The sequence below is a fragment of the Spodoptera frugiperda genome, chromosome 8 (assembly GCF_023101765.2).
Source record: "Spodoptera frugiperda isolate SF20-4 chromosome 8, AGI-APGP_CSIRO_Sfru_2.0, whole genome shotgun sequence".
Lineage (NCBI taxonomy): Eukaryota > Metazoa > Arthropoda > Insecta > Lepidoptera > Noctuidae > Spodoptera > Spodoptera frugiperda.
This window is the reverse complement of record NC_064219.1, coordinates 2166297-2189721: the sequence shown is the minus strand read 5'-3', so window position 1 is coordinate 2189721 and position 23425 is coordinate 2166297. Positions and strand designations below refer to the sequence as shown.

At 36.3% G+C, this 23425-nt stretch overlaps 1 protein-coding gene across 7 annotated transcripts in view; it reads left to right on the top strand.

The window, feature by feature from the left end:
- Positions 1–23080, top strand: part of LOC118275422 (steroid hormone receptor ERR1) — a 42520-nt gene extending 19440 nt beyond the window's left edge. For 4 of the 7 annotated variants that reach the window (XM_050695485.1, XM_035593368.2, XM_035593366.2 and 1 more), the window contains 7 exons: positions 5371–5520; positions 7533–7787; positions 10346–10564; positions 11795–11980; positions 16183–16341; positions 17900–18072; positions 18685–23080. In XM_050695485.1, coding sequence (XP_050551442.1) covers positions 5380–5520; positions 7533–7787; positions 10346–10564; positions 11795–11980; positions 16183–16341; positions 17900–18072; positions 18685–18847 — 1296 coding nt within the window. In that variant the 5' untranslated portion in view covers positions 5371–5379 and the 3' untranslated portion in view covers positions 18848–23080. The remainder of the gene's footprint in view (positions 1–5370; positions 5521–7532; positions 7788–10345; positions 10565–11794; positions 11981–16182; positions 16342–17899; positions 18073–18684) is intronic. The other 3 variants (XM_050695486.1, XM_050695484.1, XM_035593365.2) reach the window with 1 other exon arrangement.
- Positions 23081–23425: the final 345 nt, after the last annotated feature.

Here is a 23425-nt window from a genome sequence, read left to right as displayed (position 1 = left end):
AACTCACCTACTTAGTTTTGGTTTAGCACTAATATTATTTTGGAACTTTCTGTGCTTATGACATCGGTTTTCGCGCGGTGTCGTTGCATTCTGCAATCATTCTCCCCTGGTGTTTAGAAGTCAGGCGAAGTTAGTTTTTGCTTCTCCTAAAAATCTATTTTAAACAGTCATATCGACATTCTAAAATCATGTTTAAGTTTTTAATTTCTTTTGACGTAAATATTGTCTTTATTCTCGAAGCCCAGTCGTGGACTGCGATAAATTGAAGTTCATTGAACACAACTGTTATGAAAACAATTCACATTATCTCTTTTCCCCGAGTTTATCTGCTTTTAACCCAAAATACACGATCAATATCGGTCGCCTATTTCGTTTTATGAATAGATTGTACCTAAAAGGAGTAGAGAGGTTTTTTCTGTCAAATGTTTTATCAAACAATGACTTGGCTATTGAATTCAGTCTAGTCTGTCTGAGTCACTTCTTAATGCTCCCTGACCTACCACATCCAGCCACGCTCGTATATAATCAAAGCCGGCCATTTTCGTTTAGACGCGCGGCGCGACGGCTAATGGTACCTACTTATACTCATACTCACACTTATTGTGTTGAGGTTATGCTTACATAGTTAGGAAAATAATTGTCTAGCTGTCTGCTACTCAAGTTTTTCGAATGAAGATATTTTTGTCTGCGCCAATTTTGTTATTTTATATTCATTTTACAGTAAACTCACAATATTTAATAATAATAAAACAAAGTTTTTTCAAGTCAGTTTTAAACTGCTTTTTTAATATATTTTTTTTATGTAGGTGATAGCTAGCCGCGGCCATTTTGATTCTACGCGCCAACCACGTGGTTGTAACACGTGAAAGGCCAAGGCGGGGGCGGCATTATGGCTTTTATTATAAAATCATTTTGTTAATGTAATTTATACTCTGTTTGCTAAGTGTTTAGTGTTATTTTAACTTGAAAAAAACTGGCACTGAAACGTGCTTGTGTTGTTTGATAAAAAACCGCGACCATTTTGTTTTTCAAGCGTAGTGATTGTGTCAGTATTCTTGCGAGTGAGGTAGGTTATGTAACTCAACTATATTTAAGATTCTGGCTAATGAATAGAAAAAGCATATAATGCTGTTTAGAATTTTATACTTATGTAGGTAGGTATTTAATTTTTCTCTACGGCAACGTCAAAACTAAATGTTGCTAGAGCAATCATATTTTTTTTAGGGAGGAAAATCGTCCAATGTCTTCTCCCGCCCTGAACGAGGCGAAAGGGAGTGTCAGACTCTTACTGACTAAAAACCACCCCATTCCTACTCCTGGTTTTCGAGCCGGAGCCCCAGTAACCTACTAAGTAGTCCGCAGCATAATAATAGATCTGAACAATGCATGAGTACCTCTACATGCAATTGAATAAATAATTTTGTTAGTACCTACATCAAGGTATAGGTATTGATGTTTTTTTAAACCCATTGTTTTCAATTGGTATTCCTGTCGGGTATCGCTAGAGGATGCAGTAAGTACGTTGAGTATATTTTTATTTGACAAGTGTCCCTACGCGAATTCATTAACAAGTTTTAGAACGGGATATTTAGTTTAATCTTTGATAGTTAAGTCCTATTATCGCATAATATGATGAAATCCTTTCAAAATAGTCTATTATATAAAAATAAGTCTTTCCTGACGCTATAACTCCAGAACGCACGAACGGATTTCCACGGTTTTGCATTCGTTGGAAAGATTCAGCGAGGTTTATGGTTTATAGCAAGAAAAACAGAAAATCCAGGAAAAAATCAGGAGAAAAGCAGGAAAACAGAGAAAATCATTAGTGGTGAAACGGAGTTCGCCTGGTTTGCTAGTTTCTTATAATATTATATTTGGGGAAGTCAGAATAACTTTATTTTTGTAAAGCTATGAACTATCGTGTTTGTACTTGTCCATGAAACAGGAAAAATATCGGTTTTTGATGCAAGTTCACTACCCACTGTTTTGTTGCTTAACTCGTTATCAATGCTTCGATAAAACAACTGGTTTACGCTGTTACATGACCCATATTCCTCCCGATTTATTGAAAAAATGCAGTAAAAGAACCTATAATTATTTTAAGACGTAGTGAACGTTTAATTAGTATTGCATGAGTAGTTACTGCATATGTATAGGTAGTCACCTACTTACGTTGCATCACGATGATTATCATATGCACAGAGCAATGTCAAGAGGACATTGAACTCAACACTTGCATCCTTGAACACTTTTTCTACTTATCTTTTGATAGATAATTTTGTTTTTACATTACACTGTTTAAATAAAGATAGACGATGTTTTTCACGTGCACGCTCATTCCGCGAACGAATGAGTAAGGCGCCATGTTTTTTTTTGTTTAAAAATGGAACGGTTTTGAATTAACCGTTGACCAGTATGCAAATCGTTGTCAAATAATTTTCGGCTTTATTACAAGATGGTTAATGTTTAAAATCGTTTAAGAATTTATCAGATTCGTGTACATTGATGTGCTTGTTGTCTGTGTTTAGAATTTCCTTGAATATTTTGATGTGTGGTTATTTTGAGGACAGATTCTGACGAATTCGTGAGTGTGACGTCACACTATGTATATTGTATGACGTCACGTAATGGTTTATCACGCCTTGTGCTTGTAAGGAGAGTTGGCGTAGGTCGGGGTATGTGGCGGCGGCGCTATCGAATCGGATTAGCGTTTTGAAAGATAATGTTGTTTTTAGAAATATTTTATTGTTTATAACATTTATTGATGAATTTCTTGTCATATGACATATATTAGGAATATTCCTGAGATATTTATTTGTATTTCGCAATATTGAGAAACTTAAATAGACATAGAATTATTAACGATTAGATATTTTGATATCCTGGTTTCAAACATGGTCTCGTCTGTTTTTACTTTCGTGAGGTATACTCAATGTCTAGTAATGCTGCTCATGAATATGAGCCCTTAGCGTGGCTTGAAATTGGTTGAGGACCAGGAACAGGAAAGCACGTGTGCAGGCTGAAGAACATAATAATTAATTTAGTCTCTTCTATAGATAAAGTCTTCCCTTACATAATTATTTTAAAATAGTATAAAATATTATACTTGTTAAATATTATGTTTTAATCTCAGTGCACATGACCTGTTTAACTTTTTAATTTTATACCAAAATGGCCGCCTGATAACGGATACTTTGTATAATTAATATTTGTTAGTAGTAGGTTTATTTATAGCTATAGGTAATATATGAATGAAAAATACGCAATTGTGATCAGTAGCAATACCTGCTTTTTTTTATTTTAGATAGGTATCATATCAACTAGTTGTCAAAAGTATTTTTTTTATAGTAAGGTGGCTAAGGTTTTTGTAGGCATACTTAAATGAGCTCATATTTACAGACAAATCAAAAATCGAAGAGTGTCTAAAAATATATCTGCATAACCAATAAAGATAACGCCTAATGGCCAATAATAACTTCTTCAGACAAAACCTTGAATTCATCATATACCAGTAAAAGTCTAATTGCAATACTGGATTTTCCAGTTGCCAAAGAAACGGGGAAAATCTGGGCCTAAACATATATTTGTACTATATTTTTGGAATTGGTAAAAAACTTACAATCTTTGAGGATAATCAAAGAAAACATCAGACAGAATCGTGACAGACCACTGCACGATATGGTTGATGGTTTGCCATAAATCTGCATAGTCATCACTTAATGCAATCTCCTTGGCAAGCCAGTAAGAGATTGCAGTTTAAAAGGTTCAGGTTTATCAGAGTACCCTGTACCGGCGTCATCATTAACAGCCTATAACTGGCCACACATGACCAAAGGCTTCTTCTCGCACGGAGAAGGTTTGAGCATTAATCACTAAGTTATGCTTGCTCAATGCGGGTTCGGTATAATTAGAAATTATAAGCTCTGGTTTATTCACGATGTTTTCCTTCACCGTTTCACCGGCATCACAGAGCCTTAAAACTTTAACAAAAGAAAATCAACAGCACACCACTACAAACGTCAGCAAGTCACTTAAAACCTTTTTACTAGACGTGTTTGTCCATTGGCAATCATTTTATGTTCAATCAATTTGCAAAATCATCGTCCGATATTGTTCAAAGTGAAACAGACCTGACCTACCGCACCGAGACCTTGGAATCAACTATAATAGAAGCTGATGATCTCAACTCAACCACGTCATTGCAAACATTAAAAAAATGCTGGCCATAGAAAAAAAAGTTGTCGGTTTCATGCCAAATGCATTGGAGATTTGACACTGAAATGGTGTTGAAATTACGCGTGTGCTGTTGACAATGTTTTTTTAAATAATTGTGATGATATTTTGATGATTATACAACTAATTTTGGATTGTATCATAGGGGCATAAGAACGTCGTAGAATTAAAAATGATGTGACGAATGTTTTGTCATACAACTGGTTTCGCAATATGTGCAATGTCAATAAGGAGATATCATCTTCAATCTCCAAATTGGACCGAACAATACGAGTTACACCATAAAACTATGCCAAAACAACTCAAAATCGATTGACCTCACTAAACGATGTAAATCAAGTTAAGACAAATCAAATAATATTCTGTCTCGTATGACGATTAATGGGTTACATGAATCCAAGGAGTCATTAAGAGGCTTTCAGAGCCAAGAGATGCGGTTACCACTTTGAATAACTCAATTCACTACATGCCTACATAGTCCTTAATTCAAATAGTTCTGTGAGACGTCAACCGTTATTAATGTTTCTGAGTACCTCAAACCTAACCTAACCTGGTGAACACTTTGCTCCTGACGTCTCACTTCTGATGTCAGGTCTTAAACTAAGCCGTTTTAGGCACTGCACACATTAGCAGGGGCATTAGGGGATGCGATGGGTAGAATAGAAATGGAACGTATCTATGTGATAATAAAGTTGAAATTACATTTATGTACTACCAGAACGATGTTTCTGATTAGAAATTTTGTAGTAATCACTTATAATTCCTTATTGTCAGATAAAGATACTATACCGGCTTTTCTATGAAGTTTTTACCACTTTGATATTTATAACCTTATTATAAGTCTTTTGACGACCTATCTATGTCGTACTCACTTGTACTGATAGTTCAAAGCCCTGGTTTCCTCACGATATTTCCTTCACTGTTAGTCAGTAGTGTCTAAATATGTTTACAACTAAATATGCTTAGTATACCATCTTCAGGGGCCTTAGTCTGCTATTACAAGGGGGAGGGACGGAGCTATGTAGGTTGTATAGCTCCGTCCCACTCGCACTGCTCAGTGATCGACCATTCTGACACAATTGTAATAGCAGATTAAGGCCCCAGGTCCATTTTCCATAACATTTTCTCTTGTTACAGGTGCAACTGATGTCCGCGGTGAGCGGCGAGCCGATGCTGCGCCGTGTGAAGCAGGAGACAGAGCCACCGCCACAGTACTCGCCGCCGGAACCCCAGCCACCTCATCCACAGCCGCTGCACCCTCGCACTATGCCTATGATGCAGCCAGAGGTAGGTTCCTGCACTATAAGTGATGAAGATGTTCACTGCTGAACTAAGTCCGTCTCTTCTGGGGGTGTGCCGTACTTCTCACGTTTACATACGCTCTCTATAGCATATTTTGCGTATCAGCGTACATTCTAAAACAATTTGTCAGCACAAAGATCTATCTATATAAACGTAATAACTGCTAACCGAATTATCACAAGGTTAATCAATGGATAGGATAAGTCAAGAGTAACGAAGACGTTGAAATCTAATTGAGTTTGTAGAGATACGCTTTCCATCAGATAAACCAATCTAGCTTATATTGTAGAGGGCAGAAAATAAGCACATCATTCTGTTTTGCTTCACTACTTGCATAAGAGTGATCCAATTTGATAGCAATGGCACAGATATTAAGATGCAATATGCCATAACAACCTTTTGGTCACTGATTCGTTTTAAAATGTTTTGTAATTGCATCACCATGTAAATTACATTAAAAGGTGCACGTCCCCTACTGACTTCCAATATATTTAGTAGCGGCCATTCACACTGAAACGTGAACGATTTTCTTACACTCATGCGTCATAAAAATGACTCAGAGAGAAAAAAATCTCATCCTTGTCTCTTTCAAAGTTACTTAGATCAAATTTTAGGGTCACTGGGCAGCTACCATTAACCTTCCAAATCGATCTTAGACTTTAGACCATTGTCAATAAAGTGGAATATCTAATATTTGTCTTCTGGAGTTTAAAACCTTTTCGAATAAATGTTCTTTTTGGAACGTTCGTGGGAGTTAGGGTATATATTTTTATCTAGACCATGATTGCGTCGTAGGCTAGGCATTAAACAACTTGTGTATCGATCTAGTCTATTTCCGATCGTGGTGGTAGTATAAGAAGTTATGTTTGGTCCCTAATTGGATTTCAATAGGCGCTGTTTCTTTGATACTTATGTATATTAAGTTGTTAGTTTTATTTTGGTATTAGTCGGTAAACGAGCAGACGGATCATGGACTGATGGTAAGAAATCGCCGCCGCCCATGGACATCTGAAACACTAAAGGCATTACAAGTGCGTTGCCGGTTTTTTCGGGTTAGGAATTTATTAAGGGTTGTTGGGGAATCGGGGATTAGGAAAGGGGCCTTCGGTAACCTCACTCAAAAACGCAAACGTTGTTTCACGTCGGTTTTCTGTGAGGCCGTGGTATCACTCCGGTCGAGCCGGCCCATTCGTGCCGAAGCATGGCTCTCTATTCTCCCATACTTAGTGCAGATACGAAGTAGAAAATGCTTTTATTGATAGGTTTTGATTTTAATGAATGATTGTTCATTATGGAATTTTATTAGGGTTTTACCTCAGTAATCAAGAGCCTTTCGTTTAACTTTGTCATTTGACCGATGCCAAAATCAATGCGTGTAATTGAGATTTTAATTAAAATACAAGAAAATCATCATTATAAAATATAGGTACGTGAAGTCTTTAAATAAAAAATCACGATCATTATGAGTAATTGAAAAAAAAAGAATGGTTGCGCTTCGTCGGTCAAAAAATGGTCCCTTCGTTTTTCTTGCAACACTCATTAATCATGGCGTCCGCTGGTTTTTTGGTAGCACTTTATTTAAATGGTTTGAGAAATTAATAATAATACGCATTACGAGATTAAGTTGACCGTTTTAAAGACTAAATTATTATTTTTTATTCTTTAGTGCAGTGACCAATTTTTCTAAGGCATGTTTCCTACTAGTCAAATTCAATACTTTTTTCGAAACGTCAAAAGCGATATATTCTATGAACTTTGCATGAAATACTCTATTATGACGTCATACGTTTTTGATCTCAAATAGCATACTTATTTCTAGAAATTTAGCTAGAAAAAATCGAAAATTAAGTAGTTCATAAAATTTATGAATGAGAGTGTGATTATTTTTTAATATTTTATTGTATTGAAAAGTTGTAATAATTTATTTTTGACCCAGTCATCATCCCTATTATTATTGAAAATAACTTATTTATAAATAGTGGTTACCATTTCAACAGTTGGAATTGGAGAGCAAGGAGGACGTCAAATTCTGCGTGTCTCCCGGGGACGGGACTATTGTTGGCAACACAAGCCCTGAACAGCAGCACTGTTCCTCAACCACTGCTGCTGCAGCCAGTGGCGCAAGGGATGATGAGGCACCAAGGAGGGTGTGCCTGGTCTGCGGAGACACTGCCTCAGGTTTCCACTACGGAGTCGCCAGCTGTGAGGCCTGCAAAGCGTTTTTCAAGAGGACTATTCAGGTGAGTCGGAAGGTGATAAAATTTTTGGATACTTTTTTATCATTTCATCATGATCACCACCATGAAGCTTGTTCAAGAGTGCGCTACTAAGCTCGGGTAGCTTCGCAATCAACAAATTCATTCATCAGTACGAGTTTGCTTTACGTTTAAAGTAATCGAAACGAAAGCGCGTTCGACGCTCTGATTGGTTGGTTTATACGAGCCGGCCAATCAGAGCGCCGAACGCGCTTGCCTTTCGTTTTCGGTCAACGAAAAGCAAACTCGTACTAAGGGTACAGATATCTACATGAAGTTGTACATTTCGGCTGCGTTCGTGCTAGATATTTTCGTAATAAGTCCAATGGGATTTTCTACCTTATTTACAAAGCGCTTCAGTCGCTCACGTCCGTCAAAAAATAATAATCAAAATACGTAAAACACCTGAAATTGAGACTTAGATGTGATTTCACAAAAATAGTCGAAAATATTGTTAGACTGCTATTCAAGTTGGATTCAAGCCAGTTTCTAAAATATTTTATCTTTGCTTTCTAGATAATAGACAGTGTCTAAACATTTCGACAGCTATATTTTTGTGATAAATCATGACCTATCTTTATAAGAAAGCGCATCTGAATATGTTAATCAGTTTAGGTGTTTGAAACGTTCATACTAAAAGTCCGCTTCATAATGGCTAAGTTTTTGATAGTTTAATTAACGGATACTTTGACATATTATAAAAATATGTGTCAGTTAAGCTATCTTTTTTATGGAATAAGCCAGTAAATGAGCAGACGGAACACCTGATCGTAAACAATCGCCGCCCCACAGCCTTTTGGGGTTTAGGAATTTAAGGGTTGTTGGGGAATCGGGGATTTGTAAGACTGGGAAGGGGGCAATTGGGTCTCCGGTAACCTCACTCACACAACGCAAGCGTTGTTTCACGTCGGTTTTCTGTGAGGCCATGGTATTAACATGGTCGAGCCGACTCATTCATGCCGAAGCATGGCTCACCCACACTTGATCAGATATGAAATAGGCCCTTAATTCCATAGAATAATACTAGATAAAATAACATTTGTAATTGGTATTAGCAGAATTAGTTATTGAATCGAATGTTTATTTAATACTCAGTTAGTTACTTCAGTCGGCTGGAGTTTCAAGTAAATACGCTGATCTTGGTAACTCTCTGGGATTAACGATTAATTCGTAACTTTTATTAGTTTCACGTTGTTTTTCTTGGGTTTTTTCCTAATGCGATTGGGGATTTGGAGGCTGTTTTCTAGTCTTATTTGAAACAAGTCTTTGGGCATGTTTTTGTAAATGTACAGTATCTACGTGTTTGATCTACTTATTTATTAGATATGATCTTAAGTAATGATGATTACGAGAAGGGTAGCCTCAATATAAGTTTTACTTTTTAAATATATGTTTGATGGGTCGACCTTTGGCCGCTATCTCGCCTGGCGGTAAGCGATGCGGCCTACGATGGAGCACGTCTGCCCATGACGTTATACTCATCAGTAAAGACGGACACTGGTTTTCATCCCTTGTTGAGCAAATAATTATTGGCTTTTGAATAAATATATCCTCCTAGAATTAGTACTTTAGCATGGTGTTTTTACACAGGCTAAAAATAACATAACTGATGAATAGCGGGTTCTTTTCTCGTGCTGAATAAACTTATGTTTATGTAATTGAGACTGCATGATTGGCGCGGTGGTGATTCCCGCACGGAGCAACTCTTTGTGCGATCCACAAATTGTTGTTTCTGGTCTGGATGTTATGTAAATGTGAACTTGTATATTTGTAAACGCACCCACGACACGGGAGAAAACCTAGTTTAAAATTTCGATATGATTCAGTTTTTTATACATAATGAAGTATATAATATCAGTACATGTATGTAAAACGAGTGTTCATCTGCATCGCTCACATATTTCACCCAGAATCTCGTATTTTAAACAGATTCCTGCCAAACGAAATGGTTGCCAGCTACCGAAATCGAAGTTTTCCACTGTTTTTTCACTTTTTAATTTAAACTCAAAGAACTTACTGATTTTCATGTGTATTGTGAGGCAATAGTTGTTTTGGTATTTGTTATCGTACCTTTAATTCACCGTAGCATCACCATTAACAGCCTATATGTGGCCACTGCTGACTATAGTGTCTCTTCTCACACGGAGAAGGCTTGAAAAGGTTTTCCGAGGTTCAAATAACCCGGAAAAAGTCATTGGTAGGTTTTAAATACGAACCCGAATGACCTATGGCACCCATGCATGAGAAGCAGGCGTCTTAAACCTATGACCCGCGTGGGGTTAGGCAGTATACCCAGTAGATGTATGCAATATTCAGTTTTCATTATGATTCTACGGTCAGAATATAACATTTATACATTTGGAATGAGTTCTTTTACAACATCATTAGTTAAAAATAAACATACAGATAGAATTAATAACCTCCTGATTTTTAGGAAGCCGGTTAAAAACATAGTTAAAGGTACAATATTACATGAAAACATGAACAAAATTCTCTAAAAAAGCTTTATTACAATAATACACGAAAAATATTAACCTTCAATTATTTGGTATCAGGGCAACATAGAATACACGTGTCCTGCGTCAAATGAGTGCGAGATCAACAAGAGGCGGCGGAAGGCGTGCCAGGCGTGCCGGTTCCGCAAGTGTCTGCGCACGGGCATGCTGCGCGAGGGGGTGAGGCTCGACCGCGTGAGGGGGGGACGCCAGAAGTACAGGAGGGCGCCCGACGCACCCGCCCTAGCTCAACCCAGGCCACAACTCGATGATATTAAGGTATGAACATGTTATCTTTTCTTCTTTCTTTTTCTTTTTTTATCTTTTATTTAAGGGGCTTTTATCCTAAGAACATGCCAGCCTCGTTGATTCATAAGTAAGCAATACAACCACACCTTATATACTAGCAGGCATAAGTAGCAGGATATCACTGACGCATTCTTTCTTTTTCTTCTCCTCTAATATCTTCTGATTTATTTCGTTGCGGGATTCAAGACAGGCATTTATGTCCCTGGGATGCGCCGGACTTCAGTGTTCCGGTGTTTTCATGGTTGTATCTACTGTAGATAAGGATCAACTCCTGGACACAAGGGTGTACAGGAGTTGCAGCGGTAAAGGAGGATGTGGCGGGCTTGTCAAAAAAAAAATGTCGTCTTTTCTGGCTCTTATCCTAAGTTATTTTATTATCTATCCTTAGTTACTTAGGGTTGGTATAATACGTCTTATTTTTTCATTCTCAATGTTCTTGTATGGGAATAAAAAGCAAACGGGGATTTGGGGGTTGGAGTCTAGAGATTGGGGATTCGGAGGGGGAGAAGGGGAGTAAACATTGTTTGACGTCGGTTTTAAATTTTTGGTTTACTATAATAGTCACGTTCAGGATATAATTTAATATGTATTTCATAGAAAGAATACATTTTCTTGGCAAATAAATCTATTTCGGCTTCCTCAGTTTTTCTCTTGGTGGATTTTCCTGCTTATGTATTTATAATATTGCAATAAAGTAGCTATTCATAGAAGTAACTAGTAAGATTAGGTGTGCAACATTTTATGAGTCATTATGTGCATATGTGCATCCGTTTTATTGCAATCTTTTTTGGAACGATAATAATTCTAATGAATATTACACTTGTATAATATTGTTCTGAATTACTGCTTGTATTGTTTAATTTAGGTGAACTTATTTGTTCTTGGTATATACAGGATGTAAAAAATATTATAATATAGATTTATTTAAAAAAAAAATATATGAATTAAAAGTTTATTTTATATAATTGTGCTGTTTTTCGGGAGCGTTCCGTTTATATGCTGTACATCGAGTTATACATGAACATTAAAAGGTTATATAAAGTCCACGGCGAAAGGAATTAAAGATAAAAAAACGTAACTCCTGTGTCGTGGGCGCGTCAAACACACAAGTTCACACGCACATGACATAAGATATAACATGAACTGCAATAATTCACAAACCATTGACTAAATTGTAATCTTCATACTATATCTTTCCAGGTACTAGAAGCCCTGAATTCCTACGAGCCAGAGCTGCTGACATGCTCAGCGGTTCCAGCGAGTGTCACAGACCCCACAGCCAAGACCCTGGCGATGCTAGCAGACCTATATGACAGGGAACTGGTCGGAGTCATCGGCTGGGCGAAGCAGATACCTGGCTTCACTGAACTTCAACTTAATGATCAGGTAATCACATCTATACTATATAATATTATAAATATATATATATATATATATATATATATATATATATATATATATATATAATATTATAAAGCTGAAGAGTTTGTTTGATTGTTTGTTTGAACGCGCTAATCTCCAGAACTACTGGTCCGATTTGAATAATTATTTTTGTGTTGAATAGTGCGTTTATCAAGGAAGGTTATAGGCTATAAAACATCACGCTATGAGCAATAGGAGCCAAGCAGAGCGGGTGAAACCGCGCGGAAGTAGCTAGTCAAATATATAGATAAATTATTATTACTCAAGTAATTGAGGTAACTTGACTAATTTCGAGCTACTTCGGGACCCATACTCCGCTGTACGTCATGGTTAATTGGATAAGTCACAAACAAAAAGTAAAAAAAAAACAGCGATTTTTTTGGGGTTTTTAGTATATTTTAAATACTGTACCTTATAAGCCCTCTTTTTAATTCCTTATTTACTTAGATTGCATATCAATATTTTACATAGAGCGATTACCATCTGCCCTTCAATTCACTAAAGATGATATTGATAACACATTGGGTTTTGCCCGTTATCAAAAGGTTTTGGGCTTCTCAACACCCAACACCTAACTTCAAATAAATGGAGCACAGAACATATCAAGTTATACAAAACCAGCGTAAACTGACCGTTGGATATCCAGACAGGTCTTACTAACCGAGACCATGATAAAATGGTTATTGTATAGCTTGGTATGTATACAATATTGAACTAAAACATTCAGCCTAACCCACACAGGCGTAAAAACCTTGGCTGCAACTCACACAGGGACACATGAGTTCACAGACGCACACTACAACACACCAGACAATAGACTGGGTATATCACACACACATTCACATAAGTCCACAGATAACGAAAAAACTCACTTCCACATGTTACGAATTAATAAATCCTTCCAAATTTTATTTTAAATGTTAAAGTGTCAGTCTGTCTGTTTGTCACTTATTTGTAAATTACTGTATAGATTTTGATGATGTTTTGGTGAAGATATGTTTGTATGAATAATCTAAAAATTAAAAATTGATGAAATGTTAGAAATTAGAAAATTAAAATAACGTACTAGTTTGTTTCTTATAAATTGATAAAGAAACAAACTAGAAATAGGCCACTATCCTCGTAAACTCGTCACTAATTTATCCTTTATTTTAAATTGCGTAATTCTCCAAACATTTAACACGAGCCAACCTACAAAACAGAAGCTAACTAGTCAAAGCAAATAAATTACTAAGCTCAAGGTTTCGGACTAGACTTATTATGAGTTTTTCTGATCAACTCCTAATTATTATTACTAACATATCGTCACGTTTTTAATCCCCGAAGGGGTAGGCAGAGGTGCACCTTATTGTACGTAATGCCACTATACAATGTACACCTACTTTTCACAATTTATATTATAAGTCCCATGTAAAAGATGGTGAGCCTATTGCCATATACAGGGTACATTTCCAGACTCCATGCTACAACTCATAAATTTTCGAAAACCCGAAAATAGCCCAGTAATTCTTTGCCCGACTCAGTAATCGAACCCGAGACCCCTTGCCCGGCAGTCGCACTTGCAACCACTTCGCCAACGAGGCAGTATTATAACTAATTTGAATAATAATTATTATTATTTTTAATATCTGATCGCTTTATTCGTGTGCACGTTGCTTTATTGCTGTGCTGGCTGTTTATTTGGTGTATCGAAGGTCGTGGCTCGTTAACGGTGTCTATCCAACTATATATTTTCAGGGTCATTTGTTTTTGTATTATAACAACGGTTAGTGTTAGCGAGTTTCGTATGGGGCAGGAATATGAACCTATGAGAAAGAAAGAAAGAAAGAAAAAATATTTATTTTGCACCGGGCATGATGCACCAAAAAACATAAATTATTATTTTATAAATAAAACAGGAAAAAAAATTACACGATATGAAAAAAAAAGTAACGTAAAAGTAAAACTGAAAACAAATAAAACCAAAAAACAAGGTGGCAACGTGCCCAATCCAAAAGGGTTGCCACCTCAGTATGAGCTGGGCACCGAAGTACCCAGCACTGGATTTCAGTTATGATTTGATATAGGTTCGTGGTTTCTGCCTATCCTTATTTAATGCATGCTATAAATCATCATCAACATCATCAGCCGAGAGACGTCCACTGCTGAACAAAGGCCTCCCCCTTATTCTCCTCATGCTATAAATAAGATTTAGTAAAACCTAAGGATATCATGTTTATGTATGTAGTCAGGTTAACAACATATAAGTGGCCTGCTATATATAACTAATATATAACTGCTGACCAAATGTCTCTCACACGGAGAAGGTTTGAGCATTAATCATCACGCTTGCTGAATGCAGGTTAATCAATTCAAACTCTGAAATTTATAATCCCAGATTTCCTCATATAAGATAACAATGCATAGATAAAACGAATCAAAGTTTTGGAGTGGGAGCAAATACGTCATTTCTACGTAGAAAAAGTACCAAGAAGTGACGTCACGCGATATTTTAAATCAACATATCTTCGAAAGTATTTGTTTCCGTAAGAAAATAAAAAAATACGTGTCTAATATTTTAAAATAATCTACAATACGGATATTAAAATAATAATTGGTTATCTACCCTATTTTGATAATGGATAGAAGAAACAGGTAAATGATGCATTTATTTCTTAAAGGCAAAATAAACTTAGTTAAAATTAAAAAAAAGTGGCTCCATTATAAATCAGACGAATAAAATTACAGTCAGACAGTGACGTAATATTAATGTAACTGTAAGAGATATAACACGTTGCGCGTGCGCACATAATAACTAGTTTTGGCCTTAGACTTGACATGTTAAAGGCCGTCTGCAGTCTGTCTGTTTTTTTTATATATCTAACTGTTTATATATAACTACAGTGTAGTCCCTTTAGTACGACTTCGCATATAGCGACCAACCGTTTTTAGCGACGAAAGTTTAGGCATTTGTTTGGTTTTAGTATAAACTTGCATAAATAGACATTCGTTTATTACGACTCCGCTTACAACGACCATCCGCTTTTAACGACCGAATTTCACACATAATTGTCCGGTTACAACGACAAAACGACGAGCGTTGCCGTGTTTACAAATAATTCATAGAAAATAATGAAATAAATGAATAGCTATCTCAACTATCGCCCCGCGCGACGCCTCTGATTGGAAATTGACTGTTTATTTTATGGCAGTACGTATTTGTAGGTAAATCCAAGTGACGCGATAAAACGCGAATAAAACCAGAAATAAACAAAAATTACAGACTTTTTGCATTAAATGTAAAGTTGTTAGAATAGATTTACACTTCCATATAAGAAAGCGTAGTACGTACATTACACATCCTTACATAATTTGAATAATTAATAAATAACTATTTTGATTAAAATGGGTTTTTTTTTATCTGCTCATCACCTAAACGGGCATTTAACTGTAATATCTGTTATATAAAAACAATCTTTTTTCTGTTCGTTTAATACAACTTCTGGTTAGTACGACGTAATGTCACCGGTCCCTTGGTAGTCGTTATAACCGGATTCTACTGTAGTTATAATTATATATCTATAATTAGTCAGTTTTAAATTATTAATATTATAAAAGTTGTATTTATAAAATGAACTTGATGGCCTTGGTTTAGTTTAGTGTGTGTGCGAGTGATTCACTAAGTATTGGATTCGATTTCCTTGTCGGCTAAAGATACCGTTATTTTTGGTACGTCTGTATCTTTAATACTAATTTTGGGTATATTTACTCTAATTTTAGCAGATTCTAATTTCCTGTTTTTTTTAGATCATGGTCAATTAGCAGGAAAATAAAATCTGCTAAAGTTTAAAAAAATGCTATCGGACTGCTCTGAGAAGAAATTGCGACACAAACTTATTTGTCATAGCTACTTCCGCGCGGTTTCACCCGCTCTGCTCGGTTCCTATTGATCGTAGCGTGATGATTTATAGCCTATAACCTTCCTCGATAAATGCGCTATCCAACACAAAAAGAATTATTCAAATCGGACCAATAGTTCCTGTGATTAGCGCGTTCATACAAACAAACAATCAAACAAACTCTTTAGCTTTATAATATTAGTATAGATAGTCTCTTTTAAAGTCCAGACAAATGAAATAAAGATGTGAGAGAACCTATATGAGTCTAAATACCATCTTTGTCCACAGATGCGTCTCCTACAAAGCACATGGGCGGAGATGTTATCCCTGATGCTGGCTTACCGGTCCATGTCAGGCGGCAGTCCGCTGCGCCTCCGCTTCGCCACAGACCTCGCTCTCGATGAGCAGCAGGCCAGGGAGATTGGGGCACACGATTTGTTTACACAGGTACGTTTTCAATTGCTTTATTTCTACCAAACCGACGCAATAGAGCAGTAGCCTTAGTATGAGTTTGCTCTCTGATTGGTTGGTTCATTCGAGCCGGCTAATCAGAGGTCCGTCTCGAACTTAAAACGTAAATCAAACTCATACTATAATTACTGGAATCGACCCTGAAAATTTTATCTAGGGCTCCATTCTTGGAGTGTGGCTTTGTACCCAATGAATGATGCATCATCATCATATCAGCCACAAGACGCCGACTACTACCGACCGAACATAGGCTTCCCCCAATGACTTACAGATGGACTGGTTGGAAGGTGGAAGCAATCCGCATCTAGAATGATGTATGATGGGTCTCTTTGAAGAAAATTTATGTTCCATACCATGCATTCTATCACATCACATCAACAGCCTATAAGTGGGCCACTGCTGCCCAGAGGCTTTAATCACCACGCTTGCTGAATGCGGGTTGGTGATTCAGCTCAAGTTTCCTCACGATGTTTTCCTTTACCGTTTGTCAGTGGTGTCTAAATAATCTTAGAAAGTACACATCACTCGGAAAAAGTCACATTGGTATTTGCCGTTGGTAGGTTTCGAACCCGCACCCTCATGAGAAGCGGACTTCTTAAACCTCTTCCTCCATACTTCAGCCTTACAATTTTGGGGAATATAAAGCACAATGAATATGTTATTTTAGATTAAAATAATATTTTTTTTTAATTTAAATGTCTATAAATAGATATAACGAATAAGGTCAAGTAGTTTAATATAAAAAAATAGTATTATTTTATTACATCTTTTGATTAATTATGTACAATTAAGTTTTTAAATTGGAAGCGTTGAAATTGATTACCCTTGAAGAATAGTTTGACGTCAGTTTGATGTAATAAGTTGGGTTTACACGTGTATCAGCTGTTTGAGAATTTTATTTTTGTCTGTAAACATTATCTAGACGCGAATAATCAAAGATTCTCCTTAGATACTGCTTTGTGTTTTGTTTCCTTGTATATGTATGTATACATATTTGAAACGTTATTTTAAATAGCTAGTAGTCGTTGAGCATTATAAGCTGTTGGGTATCTGTAGGGTACAAAAAAGTACCGTCTTAATCAATTAAGATGGGCGATCATGCTGAATTATGTAGTACCCTCTACTAGTTTCGAGTGATAGAGGGGCTCTTTATCATTAGCAGCGTGCGCAAACGCGGCGACGTCACGCAGCCTACTTTATGCTTTAACTGTGGTATTTATTGGACAGTAGTCTAGTCTTATCTACTTTTTTTCATTTTGTAGATCATTTTTTATACTTTTGCTCTAGTGGCCCACTGACCACCGGTTGGCAACGGATTTTGATGCGGTTTTTTTAATAGATAGAGTGATTCAAGAGAAACGTTTTTATGTTTTTTTTTTGTATGCATGTATTGCATAATATATCACCATTGCACTATTGCGAAGCTGGGGCGGGTCGCTAGTAATACATAAAGTGTTTTTGTCTTTATTCCAAATTATGTAATTTATTTTTATTCTTATCGATAAATAACAAAGGATTATTATCGTATATGCAGATAGCGGGCGTGGCGAAGAGGTTGGAGCGTGCGGCGGCGTTGCGCGAGGAGTGCTATTTACTGAAGGCGCTCGCACTCGCCAACTCCGAGGCGAGGATCGACGAGCATGCCGCGCTGCGACGCTTCAGGGATTCCATACTCGCCGCGCTTAATGACGCCGTGTCTGCTCTCAGGTTGGTTAGATTTAGATTTCAGCCATGATCGTTCCACTGCAGGGCAAAGGCCTCCCTACCTTCCTTCCACTCCTCTCTGTTTAAAGCTTTTTGCGGCCAATCCTTGTCATAGCTGTTGAGTTCGTCCCGCCATCTCCTTTTGGGCCTGCCGCGACATCTGTGGACGTTGAGCGGTCTCAGGTTGGTAATGGATTATTATTTATGGAACACGCCGTAGTCGAGCGGGCGGATCACCTGATGGTGAGCAATCGTCGCCGCCCATGGACACTTGAAACACCAGAGGCGTTACAAGACCTTAAAGGTGTTAGAATATCTCTGAAGAAAGAGAATTTTGATCTGGGAGTGAGTCAGAGGATTTACCAGACAATTTAATCTAATTTGTCAATTTTCAATTAAGATGATGATGAAATACGAAAATATTTTAGTTATTATACGAGTTATTAGAGGTTTCGGAAGAGCAAAGGGCATTTTGATAATTTGTTAACATTTTTTACTGTCTGTTTCTTATGTGATCATTTACTCGGAGTATGTTATTCTATCGATCTATTTACTTCTCGTAGTTAGTTATATCTGAAAGGTGAGCAGTGGAATAACAACTATACATAATTCCAGGCCATACAACGGCAACTCAGCCCTGCAACAGTTGCTGCTGGTCCTGCCGGCGCTGCGGCTGGCGGACGTGGCCGTGCGCCGGTTCTGGGCCGGCGTGCACCGGGAGCGGCGCGCGCCCATGAACAAACTCTTCGTGGAGATGTTGGAGGCCTGTCTGCGGTAGACCACCAGGTACCCAGTGCATCCTGCCCCTACAAAAACCCCTTTTCGTTTCTTCACCTACGGCGGGCGACGCGTCCCCGCGCTAAATGTACAAAACGATGGACGGATCTAGTACAAAACTTGTTACTATTTTTGTATAATATAAAAAAAATATATCTAGTTTTACTGTGAGCTTTCGAGATTATTGTATGGTCGAGGAAAAGATAGGCGGCGCTACAATGGCCTGAAACGCCATGATGTAGCTTTAAATTGTAAGCTGTAGCTGTCTGCCGGGTACCTGACACCCGGGTACCGGTGCGATGGTATTTTTTCCCCGACCGTACGGCTTCTGTCTCGGTAAATGCGGGGGCCGTATTCGGCGCATTTATCATTAAAATATTGATTTTATTCTCCTTGTTTTATTGCTAAGGTCGGTCGGTTCTCGCTGCGGCTGAACAAACTAGTGCACCTATATTCGTTACTAGGATTTTAAAGTACAAATATACATGTTAGTTTTATATCTATCCAGAAGGGTAAAGAACAAAGTTTTCTCAACGAACGAAACTCGATGTTTACTAAGTATTATAAAGTAAGAAATAAGAATTAGTGTTTACTGTATAGCTAATATACCTTGACCCGTCTGAAGTGCGCTACAAACGTGTCGTTGTCCCTTTCACTCGCTATCGTTCCTGCTTATTGACGTCTCGCTCACTTAGTGGAACTCCTAACTTCAGGGGGATCAAGATATACTAGTTGTACTTTGAATTCTTATTTCCCAATTTGGCCGCAGTGGCACCGCGCCGCCGCTATAATGTACAACTGTTTTTTATAAAAAATGAAACGTATAACAAAAATAGAATTTATTTAAAGAGAACAGATTATGTAGCAATATTTACTATATAAAGGTTATAAATGTTTCTAGAGCTGTTCCACTAAAATAATAATATTTTAACCGAACTGTTAGTCGTGTAGCCATGAATGTCTGATCCTTCTGCCGGCATTGGCTGGGTAATTTGGAGCAAATGATTTGGCCAATGTTGGCGGTATAGTTGTAGTGACCCCATATTGGATGGATGTATTTTTAAACGCGTTTGATAGTAGTTTTCTATATAAATTAACGTGTAAACTATAGATGTAACACAATGTTAGTTGTCCTAACCGCAGTTAAAAATATTTTCAACTAATATTTTAGAGTGCTATGGTGTTTGTCATGGCTTTTATGACCCTAAAAGGCTCAGCGACAAGAATATTTTGTTAGATATAATGTCCTGCTCATAAAAGCCTGGTTTTTGGAGTCTGTTTCTGTTAACAGTCGTGATTGTAACATATCTGTAGGTAGTTTAGAATAATGTACAAAGTACAAGGAAATAATACTCTTTTGGACTTCAAAAAGACCCTTATTCGTGAAAAAATGGCTTGGCAACCTAGAAGTTAGGTTAAGTTATAACGTTGATAGAGAGAGATAAAAAAATCGAGTGTTACAACCAAACCAGAATGTATATAAAAACAAAGCTATACAAAATGTATCTTTATGAATAAGGGAATATGAATCAAAATACAGAAACATGCTCCAAATGGAACACTGTAGCAATAACGTATACCTAAGTGTAACATCACACATTGTGTTAAGTACCTAAATATTGATATGTAAATATTAAAAAATAGATTTAAAAAATATATAGTGGAACAGATAATATCGAATACCTCAGTACCCGTTACCAGAAACCAGTAAACTGTTGTATATAAAGTACTAAGTACGAGTCCTAGTGTCTTTTGATCGATGCCAGCGCCTCTAACGGCAGAATTGAGAACTATAAGTAGACAATTTTGAAGTTTTGTCTCAAATTGAGTTGAAAATGTGCAGAGCATGATTTTTAAGTCAAAATTCTATAGTTTCAAATATGTCTGCTTATAGTTTTTTCGTTACAGAGTGTTCTAGTATCGATCTTTACCCAATAAAGAGATCAAATCAATGCGATCCCGACTTTAAAAGTAAGAAGTTTATATAAAAGTTGAATGAATTAGAAAAATCTATTCAAAATTGCACCCATAGTTCGGTTAACGGTTGATTATGCAAAATTATGTAGAACGGAACATATTATGTTGTTAAATAAGGTTGTTGTGTAAAAGTAAGGTGCATTTTTGTTGTGATTTTGCTCAAAAAAACATTTCTATAAGTATTCGCATTGTAACCAAGGATTAGGAGATGTCTTTAAGGCTTTACGAACGCAAGGAAATATAGATTACCTCTAGTTCTTTTGCCTCTATCATCGAAAGTGATAAAAAGAATCACAGTTGTATTTTTATTCTTATTAATTATTTTTATTTCGTTTTACGGCTTAGTAGCTATTATTATGTTATCGGTAAGTTGTCTGAACAAGCTAAAGGTTGTTTGTAGGCACCGATATATCGATACTAGAGTCGATATATCGATTAGTATACGTTCAAAATATATTTGTTTAATGTAACAAAGTTACACGAGAGCCTGTTATTTTTATATTTGTATCTGTCTGTTGGAAATATTCACGGAAATAAATAGATTACATAATACATTACGTATTTATTTTTGTGAATATTTTTTAACTCAAAACTAATGTGATGGCTTAAGAATTTACGATGGCAATTAGTTTTTCGGAAATGTATGTTTAGAAAAGATTTTCGTCACATTTGATTTTTTGGGGAGTCGATTTGTACTTGTAGTTGTACAGATAAGCTAAACTCGTCTTTATGTTAATTTGGTTAAGGTTTATATTTCTATCAAGCAAGTTACATACAAGCGGTTAAAACGTATGATCAATGTATAACACAGTCGACTAGAAACGCGAATCTGTAATGTTATTATAGGAAATTCACCCTTATATCTGCAAAATAAAGCACATTTTCCTCCACTCTTATATAAACATCAGCGTTGAAAGGAATATCTGTCTTACTTTGCAATCATAAGGTTTAATTTCCTGCGTTTATATTACAGATTTACACTTCGGACACCGTGCCAATAGAAATTGATCTCTAAAACAAAAGGATTACGGTACAAATTGGTTCCCAAATAAATTTCCACGTGGAAGAGTTATTATACTGTTGTAGTTATTCTTATGTTAAGAATATTTACTTTATATTGTAATTATAAATAATTGTACCGGTGGTAGTGTAGCGAGCTGTGACGTGTGACTGTGCCAGACTATTTATTAAGTTTATTAATTATTATTATTAATTATTAATGTCGTTATTGATCTGCGATTACTGATTTATATAAGGATGTGATTCTGGTTCGTAGTTTGTTTGGAAGGTTTGATAATGTACTACGAAATGTAGGTTTTAGTTTTGAAGTAACTAAAAATCACGGTTTACTCACGTAAATTAATGGAGAAAAGCTCTACTAGTTTCGAGTCATAGACGGACTCTTCATCATGAGCAGCGTGCGCAGACGCAGCGTCGTCGCGTCTGTACGTCTTACGATAGTTATTATAAAAATTGAAGTAGGTGGTCTGTTTTTACTTCGTATGTATTGGATTATTCATTAAGTCTTACTGAAAAAACGGACTATTACTTTTTTTCTTATAAATTCGAAAGTTTGTGAGTATATGTGTTTGTAACTCAATCACGTTAAACACAGCTGAAGGGATTGGGATTGAAATTTGGAACAGGGGTAGATTTAAGGTCTGGAACAAAACTCTTCATAAAAGCTGGTCTTTTCTGACTTGTTGCCTAGTACTGAGTTTACAAAAATAATAGCTCAGTCGTCTTCTATATAAAAAAATTTACACCTCATATTGACAGTACAAACTATTCAAAATCACTGAAATCAAAATCAACTCTATTATTATTATAAAGATTAGGTCGAAAATTATATATTTAATCGGCAGCTCAGTAATCCAAGCTTCCATACAAACTACGAACCAAAACTTTTGTTGATAAATTATATTAATATCTATTTATTATCCAAAAAATGACGAAGGAAAATTTTGAAACGCCTTTTTACAAAATTTTACTTTGTATAAACGAACTGATTGGACATGTTATAGTATAAACGTATGAATTTCTATATCGTAGAGTATATTTGTATGTATGTATGTTTGTAGATGGTTTAGTGATATGTAATCTCAGATCAAACTAGAGAACTTTAGGTAAAACCATTATATAGCTGTGTCTTAAATTTTTGTATTTAATAAATTCGTACCTTATTTGTTTACATAATGTTATTAATGTGAACCGGTCCCGGATATGAAATAAAATATATAAAGTGGTGACATTTTAATACTGTATTTTTATTTGCCTTTGTTCCCTATTCATCATCAAATTAACACTCATTTACTTATGAAAGTTTGCTATAAGAGATTTTCTGGTTGATAAAGATAAAAATCATGATATTTTTTATTTGCATTAACATGAGTGATATGACACAAGAAGTACATGCGATGGTGTTAAGATGCGATAGTTACCGGAATTGTTCCAATATCCCATCCTGACCGTTTTGCAAATATCTCTAAAACTTGCTAGTGTAGGACTGCTTTCCTAGCTAAAATATAATAAGATTTTCGTACCCCCCGAGGTGGCGAAGTTGGCGCTTAGGTGCCCCCACTACACCACATTTATTTTTATA